At 34.8% G+C, this 12,359-nt stretch overlaps 1 protein-coding gene across 1 annotated transcript in view; it reads left to right on the plus strand.

Annotated features, from left to right (window-relative positions):
- The first annotated feature begins 1,898 nt into the window (after nt 1-1,898).
- Nucleotides 1,899-12,359, plus strand: part of cnga2a (cyclic nucleotide gated channel subunit alpha 2a) — a 92,003-nt gene continuing 81,542 nt past the window's right edge. The window contains 1 exon segment of the mRNA NM_001044746.1: nt 1,899-2,005. Within this exon segment, the coding sequence (NP_001038211.1) occupies nt 1,899-2,005 (107 nt within the window).

Here is a 12,359-nt window from a genome sequence, read left to right on the forward strand (position 1 = left end):
AGCACCGGTAAAAAGTGGCGGAGAGCCAGATACACTGCCAACAGCTCCAGACAGTTGATATGCCAATGCAGGCGGGGTCCGGACCATGAACCCGCGGCTGCATGCTCGTTGTACACGGCCCCCCCAGCCCATGCTGGAGGCATCTGTCCTTATGACAACATGCCTGGATACTAGCCCTAGGGGCACTCCAGCACGTAGAAAAACCAGATCCGTCCAGGGGCTGAGGGTGCGGAGACACAGCGGAGTGACGCGCACCCGGTGCGTGCCCGCGCACCATGCCCGTCTGGGAACTCGATCGCAAAGCCAACGCCGAAGTGGTCTCATATGAAACAAACCGAGCGGCGTGACCGCGGCTGCAGATGCCATATGCCCCAGGAGCCTCTGAAAACATTTCAGTGGGACCACTATCTTTCTGTGGAGCTCGTTCGCACAGGAAAGCATGAGCCTGGCGCGATTCTCGAAGAGGCACGCAACCATAGCAACCGAATCCAGCTCCAGCCCGAGACGAGAGATCCTCTGCACGGGGCAAAGTTTGCTCTTCTCTCGGTTGACCTGAAACCCCAACTGGTCGAGGTGCTGAAGCACTTTGTCTCTGTGCATAATCGGCTGATCGTGGAACGAGGCTATAATGAGCCAATCGTCGCGATAGCTAAGTATGCGGATGCCCACAAGGCGCGGGAGCGCTAGGCCACCCTCCACGAGCTTGGTGAAAACCCATGGAGACAGAGAGAGTCCGAAGGGGAGGACTTTGTTTTCAAGCGTTTCAAGCGTCAGTATGCAATGACATTTTCAAGTACACTACTTGTTACTTTAATTTCCCAAACAGTAATTTTTAGGCAAAGTATCGGTATCGGATAGCGCCCATACTCGCAATTTTACTTGGTATCGGATCGGATAGTGAATCAGTGGTATTGAACATCACTAGGCAGAAGTACCACATAATAAGTAGCAGATACAATACAGCATGGAAATGAGGCAGTAATTTATTTAATCTCCTGAGTGTTTATGTAATGAACACCTCAATCATTGCATGGTCAAAATTAAAATGAAATTTTAAAACATTCATACAACACATGTGCTTTCATGAGTCAAATTTACATCTGCAAACCACATCCTGAAGTGGTCTAAGCCATTTGAATCACCTCCCTCTTGAATGTGTTTTTAGAAGACATTTACACCTGCGCAAATCATGATTTAAAAGCACACAAAAAACACACAAAGTGACTGTGTGTAAACACGTAGTGAAATTCAATCTAAATGTCAATATTAATATCAATAGCAATCTTGATGGAGGTTACTGGATAGTTTTAGTTTTGATACTTTTGAGTCCTATTCTAATACTGAAATCCCCTGAGCCATATGATCAAAAGAAACACCTGTGTGTCATGTCCTTTCTCTGCTCCTATATCCTTCACTCCCACCTCACGATCACAAACTTGTTGTGTTGTTGTTGTTGTATAAAACATTTTTTATTTTGGAAATCATTTTTTTCCTATCATTATTTCAGTGTGGAGTTTGCTTTTTCTCCCTTGTGTTAGCATGGGTTTCCTCCGTGTGCTCTGGTTTCCCCCACAATCCAAAGACATGTGGTAAAGGTGAATTGAATAAACTAAATTGGCTGTAGTGTATGTGTGTAAATGAGTGTGTATGGGTGTTTCCCAGTACTGGGTTGCAGCTGGAAGCCATTTTATTCTGCTGTGGCAAACCCTGATGAATAAAGAGACTAAGCGAAAGAAAATTAAATTTAATGAATTTTTATCATGAGTATTAGTATTTAATCTCCAAATATGAGTTTCCTAAACTTATTGTGTTTTGCATTGTGAATTACTTTTTTTCTCAGGACACTGATTAAAAATTAAATTTTTAAAAATTAAATTAATTAAAAATTCTTTTGCAGGATGACCTGTCAACTGTTGTTGGAAAGCATGGATTTATCACCACACAGACTGTCTGTGAAAACTTCTATTGAAGATGAATCGGAGCCTGCTGACTGCACTTTCAGCCGGTGAGATGACATCCCAGCTTATCTATTTTTTTACCTCAGCAATTATCAGCTAATTGCCACAGAATCTCTTCTGGCCCCAAAAGGCAAAGGTGAAACAATCTGGGGCCCATATTTGTCAAGCTTCTTAAAATGCTATTTTAGTCTAAAGTTCAAGAATTTTACTTCTACTTACAAACTAAAGTATAAACAGAAGTAATCTAATTTCCTAAAGCTAAGAATCTTACACTTCCAGATATTTAAGACAGCTTGAAAGGTCTCTTGAGTGGTTAGGAGTTGCCTAGAAGGTGTTTGTGTTGACACTGTGGAGTAAAGAACTGCACATGACAAATTTTCTAGTTACCTTGCTGACTATATTGGGATAGGCAGATGTTGACAAAATTTCACTTTGCTAAATATCTAGAGCTAAATGGCGATTTACGTTTTGGTGCTTCTCTTGTAAAACAGTTTATATTATGTGTCTCAAGTGTGTGACCAAACAGAAAGCTCCCTCCAGTGGTGTGCAGGAAGCTGGAATACAAGAGTATCCATGGTGTTTTAGTACAGTAGATAAATAATCGTCCACACTGCGTCAAGTTACAGATTTTTAGTGAGCTTGAATCTTTCAGGAGAGGAATAATTTGTTTGACGGTAAGCTGTTTAATCAAATTGTGTAAATTAAAAAGAACAGGCATTATTTGTCAGCCACTTAAAGTTTGAGCACTAACAGTTTTAACATTTTAAATAAAACATGGTGTAAAATGTATTATTGTTTCCGTTTTGAATAAGTGTATATAATAATATATTCATCTAAATTCCTTAATGTCAAATATATGTTGAATTTAGTAAATTCTTAGGAATCTACGATTCAATATGATTTATTTTTAAAATGTTCTTAAATTAATAAAGCAACTCAGTAATTATTTTATGCCTATGTTGTCATCTAAAATCCTATTTGTGGCACAGCTAAGGGTTATGAATTACCTCTTACATTGAAATTTAAATTAAGACTAGAATGCATAAATTACTTTTAAGTGCAGCTTTGAGCCATAGAAGAGTTCTTTCACAGCCTCAGCAAAAAAATGAACCATGGACAATTAGATATGAACGCGCCACAATGCGCCTCAACATGCCTCACTTTTTAGATCAGAATGCCTATGGGCGCACATATTGTCGTGAATTTTGACGTCTCATCAATTACAAATTATCAGACCGGAGGTTTTGAATATCAGAAAATAGACTTTATTCTCCATAATAAAGCCGAGAAAGAGCAGAGCAGACCCCAGGGCATTCTGAAGTCTCTCCTGGACACCTTCTAAAGTCTCTCCTGCTCCTTCTCCTTTATTTATGTTTTTGACACACCCCTATGTGTCTCTTTTTAACTTTTGACCATTTTTGAATAGGTTTTCTAGTCTAAGGGGTCCTGCTATTCTTGGCTCTCAGCCCACTAGCTCATATCAACAGAGATGTTACAGGTCTATGTCAGCAAAGTATAGATGCAACTTATGCAAAGGAACTAAGTGTTTACATACATTTTTATGATAGGATAATAACTTGATAATATGTTACTCATTCCAACTTCTGACACATATACCTTCATACAAGTATTTAACATAAACAATCAGTGCTTTACATATTCAGTTATTCTACACAATCAGTCACTCAGCCTTCTCCTAGTGTTGCTCCTGTGCAGGCATACTCATCTTACACAGACATATCACTGTATTTTTAACACAGGCTGGCATGTTTGCTGCAAACACTACACTGTAAAAAATTGCTGTTAAAAAACAGTCAGATTCTACAGTAAAATAATGTTTTTTTCACTAAAACAGTAATATTCTGTTAAAAACAGTGCTTTCTGGGTAACATTTTTGTTTTCGAGAAAGTAACCAACTGCAGAAAACTGTGAGCTAACAGAGTTTAGATTCGATGTTTTGAAGTCTGTGTTTGAAATCACACTTTGTGTCCTTGTTCACTATTTCATACACTAGTTAACTAATATAGTTCACCTGACAGTTTTAATGAACACTAATGAGTGAATTCAGACACTGATGAACACCTGCTGTTAATAATTACAATTACTGAAGAAAATAAACAAGAAACACAAACAGTGACTTGAGTTACAACATTAAATAAAATAAAATAAAATAAAACAGCTTCAGTCTCAGCAGAGGATCATTAAACAACTCCACAAACAACAGCAGACACACACTTATTACTGACTGATTTGACTTCCATACTATTCTCATTGAGATCCAACAGAAATTAAGGTGTTTTTTGTGTTACCGTAATGGAGTGAGGAGCTGGTTTAGTTGGGCTCTTCACCCTTGAACTTATTAATTCAGACTCTCCAATTACTATAATAAAAATTTAATGAAATGCTTGTATTATAGCAATCAAGTTGGAAAGTCAATAAATAGAGAAATCTATTTGTCTGAAATTAGTTCTGATAAATGTTTTGTTATAAATCTGAAAGAAGGGCCTCATGCAATAGATGTTATGCTTAGTTGCAGGTATTAATTTAATTAATAAGAAGTGGAAACAGAAAAGATACCTCCGTAATTACTTAACAGTTAAGAAATAACATACAAAAACAGTTCAGTTATGACAAATACACACTTAGACCTCATGAATCTGACCTTGTATCTCAACAATGGTAACATCTCAAATGTTTCATGCTGCAATGCATGCTGGGAGTGGCACGGTACAAATATCCCAGCATGCATTGCGGTATAAATAAATGTTGTATAATGGTCTCACAGTTTTCTTTATTTGTGTTTGATTCTGCTGTTGTTTATGTTTAGACTTTCAGTTGCCTGTTTGTGAGTAAAACTTTTAATTTTGTTAGTTGTCACCATTATTGAGGTTCATCCGCTGATTATTGATGTCTCTTTGAGTGCGAAACCATAGAGCAGTGTTATTGTCCAAGATATTCTTAAAAACTTCTAGAAATCATTGCCATATATAGACATAATGTAAAACAATAGATTTAACATTGAATAGGAGCAGTACATTTTATTATACTGAATGAGAACAGACTCTGCCATTTAATAAAAGGGCTAAGAGCCCAACTAAAGCAAACTCTGTTCTCCATGATGGTGACGTAAAACTTTAACTTTTTCTCAAGAAGAACTTTAGTAGATGTTATACAAAAATACATGTATTAAGTAATAAGTGTAGCTGGAGATGATGTTTGTAGAGTTGTTTAATCATCCGCTGATCATTTAAATGATTTAATCATTTGTTGTTCTTCAGGTTATTTCATTATAAAGCTGTGACTAAAGTTTTGCATGTTCTGTTCTTGTTTTTTCCCTTCAGTATTTCTTCATTTAGTCATTGTTAATCCTCAATCATCATTTAATTAGTCATTTAATTAATTAATTCACTTCAGCTTTGCTCCATGTTTCTTGAACACTCAGTAGTGTGGACACTTCAGTAAAAACTGAAGTATATGCTCTGGGGTTTAAAGGGTTAAAGGTGTGAGAGGTAAAAACACAGTGTAAAAATGTATTTTAACAGTAATTTACTGTTAATTTACACTACGGAAATAGACTGTAAAAAAACAGTAGATTGCTGGCAGCCACAGCTGCCAGTAGATTACTGTTAAATCAAGGAAAAAACTGTATTTTACTGTAAAACCTGAAGCTAATTTCTTCTGTCTGTCACCGTTGTGGAGGAGAGTAGAGCCAGTGTATGAGTTAAAGATGAACAATGAACTGCTGATGTTATTCTGCATGTTTCTCTATTTAAAGATAGCGGCTGTTTAGTTGCTGATGCAGTCAGAATCTCTCTGGTGATTCCAGATTTACATGTATGTGTGCTGTTGTGAAAAATAAGACATTAGAGTTAAACCGAACTTTTCTAATTAACTAAAATAAGTTATCGTTATAAGTATGCTTCTAAGCATGTATAGCACATTACTTCATAAACTCATTCAGCAGTTGACCAAGTTGAGGCAGTTGCTTTCAGTGAGCAAAATGAGTTCACTTGAGTATTGTGTAAATCAATGTAGTCCATGTATTTTTACAGCAACATACTGTAAAATAACAGTACATTGCTGGCAACTGCAGCTGCCAGTATTTTACTGTTTTTTAACGGGACAATTTTTAACAGTGTACATACATTTTGTGAAGAGAAAATTAACTGCTTTACACTTAAAAAATACTTCACACTGAGAGAATAGAAATCTTCTTCAATCCCTCCTCTTAAGACATTAGTCTTAATATTATTGTCTTTTAACCCCAAAGTGCAATTTCATAATCCAGTTCTCTTAATTACCTCTATCTTGTGACTGATATTAGCCACATAGCAGTTATCAATTGACCAGATTATGCCACCGTACTTTGACAGAAGTCCAGCCAAACATCTCCCCTCTTGATTTGAAGGAAGTAAAAGACTACTCTGTTTTTCTCTTAACACATCAAAGACAACAATGTTTTGAGCATAAGTATTCAGTTGGTTCAGTGCTAGCTGCTAGTTTTCAAACTCATGTAGAATATACAGAAGTGATATTATACATAGGTACCATGAAAGCAATATGCAAACAAAATCAATATGCAAACATAAAAAGCATCAAATGTTGATCTTGATCTTTGCTCATCCTTGTTTCTCTTCTTCTGAGCTATCAGCATCTTCACTTGACTTTAATAGATGTTAATGGAGATGTGTGGTTAAGAGTCTGAGTTTTGAAATCTGTAGTTGTGCATTCATCATCCCTTGACTTGTGGCACTTCTGTATGTGGTATTCAGGCATATTATCAGAATCACTCTTTACTTTGTTCTGATAAACTTCTCCTTCCACAAGTTGAACTTCGTAGTTTAGAGCTTTGGAATATTCAGGCTCCTCTGTTTCTGGTCAGCTTTTCCTTGCTGGAGTTGTTTCCTTTCGCTCCTTTGAGGCATTGGTACCCCATTAATGGCATCCACTTTGGCAGCTGTTGGATTTGCCCTCATCCAGATATAGTCAATTCCTCCTGAGCTCTCCAGAGCATCCACAGATAGACTCGATCAGCTGGACCAATTGGACCTTATATCTCTGCTCTCTCACATGGCTCCTTTCTGATTTCCTGCACAGATATCGCTTTGCATATGGCAATTATTTGTTTCTTCATAAAAGTCCCTACTATATTAGACATCTTTGCAAACCATTCCAAGAGGTTATGTGCAAGGTTATAGGTGAGATTATATGCAAGGTTTTATGCAAAGTTTCATGTGGTTTCTTGCAAGGGTCATGCAAGGTTTCTTTCAGGGGTCGACCCAATAGCAGTTCATGCGATGCAGTGTTAGATGCCTGTTTCTGTCAGTTTCCATGCCATCACTCACCAATGCACTTGTTAGCAAATTAATCCCATTAAGTTTATTATTTTCACATATTTCATTGAGCGTTGGTCTTGATGGATCATCTTCATCTCATTCTGCCATTTCTGGTAATTCAGCATAATACAATTATTCTCTCTTTTGCTTTATTCATATTTTTTCATACTCCTTTAAATGTTTTTATTTATTGATTATTCATTAACTTCATGAATACTTTATGAATGCAAACCCATTATGAACTTATTTCTGAAGGCATTTCAAAATTTAGGAAATACTTCTCTTGTCACAGATGTAATAACTATCCCTGCTTCATAATCTGCTCCTGATGCTACCTCTAATCATCTACTCATCATAGTTTCTCAACTGTGCTTGTTTACAGAATAATTCTCAATCCTGTCAACACCAAAAACAGTCATCATCTCACTGTTTGGAGCAATGGTCTCCAGTCAAGTCTTTTAATTGAACTAGAGCTCTGCGAAGTTGCAGATAATTCAATCATCCACATATGGTGACAGTGTTCATCCTAAAATATTTTCCCTAATTTTAACCCTTTATGCATTCTGGTCTATACAGTGTTTGCTATTCATCAAGCTACACAAGTACAAACAAGTTTCTACCCTCCTCTGGTAGTTACCTAAAATTAACTCAATAGAAACTAAGCACTTAATATATTTACCATCATAAAGAACATATCTTCACATACAATATGAACTTCAGCTGGAAAATCTTTTCTTATTGATTTTCTTAAATCATAACCTAAACATAATCTTGTTTTGTCTTCATATGTAAATATTGCCTTTAAATTCCATCAAAAATTATTAGTCATTTATACATTTATTACTACTTTAAATTTAAATAGAAATGTCTAGGACAGATTGTATATTACAGTAAATGTTTTTATTAATGCTCCTATTTTTACACAAACTTTTCAATAGTGTTTAATACCTATTTCTGCATCTAGTGTTTTTTCTTTCTGGGCAGATCTATATCTGATTTAATTTTAACCCTCACTGTGCTGGCTGATTTCATCTGCATCTCAGTCCTGTAATGACAATCATTTAGTTGGAATTTGACACTTCTTTCTTTGCTAATTTATTTTCTGATCTATATATTAATTCCTTTTTTGTCTTTGAGTTATTTTCTATTGGCTCATAATTATTTCCTAAGGCACTCCCATTAAACTAGTTGTTTATACAATTTTGATGCACTTTTTTTTATCAGCTGACTAAAACTTACTGTATGTTTTGTAAATTTCTTTTTGCTCTGTTTTAACTATTATTCCTTATTAATTCCTTATATTGTTTTCTTAAACACTTTTCTCTTTCGCCTTATCAAAAGCTTTTTCTCTTTTTCTTTAGTCAATTTGCTGCATTGTAATTTATCCTTCAATGTTTAAGGACTTTTATGATTAAATCTATTAAAACTTAAACCTAAATTATTTAACATTCATCATAATATATCATTCAATATTTAAAGTTTCACCTTAAAATTACCTTATAACACTTTTTCTTACTTAAAAATTTGCATGATAGTAATTTCTCTAAAATTGACAGGAGTCTGATTTGATTCAAGAATGGGTAGCTTGTTCTTAATTTTCCTTCTGTAATGCTTGTACTTCATTTGGAATATTGGAGCTACTTTGAGATGGACTGTCAGACTATCCCCCCTCGCAACCTGAGACAACTAGCTCACAGATTGGTGCTGCAGTTTCCCCCTCTCTCTTTGGGCTGGCTTCTTTCTTTGACTCATCTGATGTATAGTTCTGGTGGAGTGTTTTTTCTCTTTGATCAGTTCATCAGTCTCTTGTTAGTGTCTCTTTTGAATGTCTCTGAACAAATGTAGCTTTTTCAGTCCTCAGTAAATCCTGGGCATAATGTTCATGTCACAAGTGTCCACAGCCATTTTGCTCTTTGTGTTTTTCAACCACCTTTCCATTTGCCAGTGCACTCAGAGATGTCTGGTAGGTATGAGACTACAGTCCCCCAAAGTTCATCCATATGTCCTCTTAATTAATATATATAGAATTTAGCTCATGACTCTTTTTTTTCCCCATTTTTTCCTTCATCAAATAAAGACTCCTTTTATCCATTTTTTTTATTAATTAATTTATTTATTTATCTATTTTTGTTTACTGTTTAACAACTTATTTTTTCTAATTCTCAATCATTTTTATCATATGTAAATATGCTTAATTTTCTATTTGTTAAATGTTCTTATAATTAATTTCTTTGGCTTCAGATTGTGCTTCACTTATTTTTCCTAATCTTATTCTAGCGTTTCCTCACTAGTTACATTACATCTTACATTATTTTAATTTCTCTAACATTTCCATACCTGTTTTAATTCAACAGTACTATATGGTGGCCTAATGTCTAATATACCTGTTCAATATCCTTACTGCAATAGCTAGAGTTCATATTACTATTTTAACTCCACGTGTTTGTTTACTTTAAGCATTTTTCCAATCTGAAATGCAATTTTAAATTTTAAATTAATTTTTAGGTACATAAAATATTAATTATACATTTTTTTTTAAACTCACTCTATGATGTTCTTTAATGTCTCCTCATTGTCTATGCTTTACATCTGAATCACTGCTTTACTACAAATAGCTGTTGGCTCAGATGACAGTCTGTAGCTGACTTTAAAACAGATGACAACAGTCAACTTAAACCACAACAATTTTTTCATTGCACTTAAACATAATTGTATCTTTTAAAGCCAAATCTTGTTTTCTTTTAAATGTTTCGTTTTTTTCTAATTTTTACCTTATCTATTTAATATATATTTTTAAACATCTTCTCTTTTTATTCTATTAAACAATGTTTGGACTTTTTTTTCTCCATTTTCCTATGCTTCTTTTCCTTTTCAAAAATTAGCATTTTTGTCTCCTAGATTTTCCTAATTCATTTTTCTTTAAACTTATTTTCTTTAAACATTTGATCATTAACTCTTCAATTAATCCATATTCATCAAAGTTTTTCTCTTCTAATTGTTTATTTACTCAAATTATTAACATCTATTTTTATTCATACTAATTTAATAAAATTTATTTTCTTATTAATATAACAATTTATATCCATATGTAGATATTTCTATGCTTCAATTTTTAAATTTCTTAATATTTATTAGTATAGCTTCCAGTTGCATTTTTATTAACACTTTTTATTCATTAAATCTATCATTATTTTTTCTTTTTTCATTTATCTTATTACATTACTTTATATTATTTCTATTTATTTAATACTCTTATAATATATCTTTACTCTTTAGCTTCTATCTGTCCTGTGAAACATTTGTTCTTAAAATAGACAGATTCTTACCACTCCTGAAGCAGACCTTCTTCCAGACTGTCGACATGTCAGGAATTTCAGTCACCTCTCTGCCTAGTTCATACTTAAAAACACTTCAAACACACAGAGATTATTCAGAAAAATGTTTAACTAGTATATTCTTCTTTTCAGTCTGTGTCTTTTAAATGCAATATGATCTCAATTAATCTTATGAGGCTTAATCCTCCTTTGTATCATAATATCTTCCCTAAACTGCATCACTCTCTATCTTATTGTTCTTAAATCACACAACATATGCAGTCTTTCTTTTATATTATAATATAAAATGATAAATCTTTTAAACTCACTCTTATTGCAAACATACTTCTAAACACAATCATACTTCTCACTCGTCCTAACCTCATCTCTTACACTGTGTAACCTGAACCTCACCTCTATTCTAGTCTCTCTAGATCAAAGGTGAAGGCTTCTAAGCACCCCAGCAACACAGACAAATACACAAATACTTACCATTACATAAATACACCTCACTCCTCTTCAGTGACCTGTCCGAGCAGCCTCTAACCTTAGAGCGGTAACCACAGAATTCTCCACTACACTCCTCTTGAGTGACCTGTCCGAGCAGCCTCTAACCTTAGAGCGGTAACCACAGAATTCTCCACTACACTCCTCTTGAGTGACCTGTTACTTCTGCTCCCGTCTTTACTGTTCTTCAGTAAAAATAGCATTTCACAGGATTTTTGCCTTTTTCCCCAGCCTCCTGAATAATAATATTTATTATTATTAAAACAGAACGGGTACTCAGAGGTCTTTGCGCGCTTCTCTCTATACTTTATTAATCTGCTTTAATCTCTTAACTGTCACCATACTTTAAGAACTTCCTTTTAAAACTTAAAAATGCTCTAGGCATAATCTTCATCATTAAAACATTTCCCAAACATGAGTAACAGTTACTAGTTAACGTTTATCCTTCCGTCAAGGCCCTCTTCAGAAAACACAGATCATTTGCATGCAAATTGTTATTTTCTTCTGGTATTCAAAACCCCTTTGTTTCCTTTTTTATGTTTACTTTTACTTTTTTAGTTTTACTTGTAGTTCATTATAGCTGGAGAAACAGTTCAAGTGACTTTTTACCGTTACAAGCAGGTCCTTGGTAGAAAAAACACAAACGTATAAGCGAAAATTGCTTACCGTTTTTTATCGTAGCCACATATTTTTGTTTTTCCTCCAAGCCCCAGCATGTCCAGTGTCACCCGTCCATCTCTTTCCAGCCCCACGTTGGGCGCCATTTGTCGTAAATTTGACGTCTCATCAATTACAAATTATCAGACCGAGGTTTTGAATATCAGAAAATATACTTTATTCTCCATAATAAAGCCGAGAAAGAGCAGAGCAGACCCCAGAGCATTCTGAAGTCTCTCCTGGACACCTTCTGAAGTATCTGTGTTTGTTACAATCTTTATACAGGATTATTTGACACATCCCTATGTCTCTTTTTAACTCTTGACCATTTTTGAATAAGTTTTTAGTCTGAGGGGTCCTGCTATTTTTGGCTCTCAGCCCACTAGCTCATGTTAACAGAGATGTTACAGGTCTATGTCAGCAAAGTATAGATGCAACTTATGTAAAGGAACTAAGTGTTTACATACATTGTTATGATAGGATAATAATTTGATAATATGTTACTCATTCTAACTTCTGACACATATACCTTCATACATATATGATCAGTGCTTTACATATTCAGTTATTCTACACAATCAGTCACT

Source organism: Danio rerio, chromosome 14 (assembly GCF_052040795.2).
Source record: "Danio rerio strain M-AB ecotype USA chromosome 14, GRCz13ab, whole genome shotgun sequence".
Taxonomy (NCBI): Eukaryota; Metazoa; Chordata; class Actinopteri; order Cypriniformes; family Danionidae; genus Danio; species Danio rerio.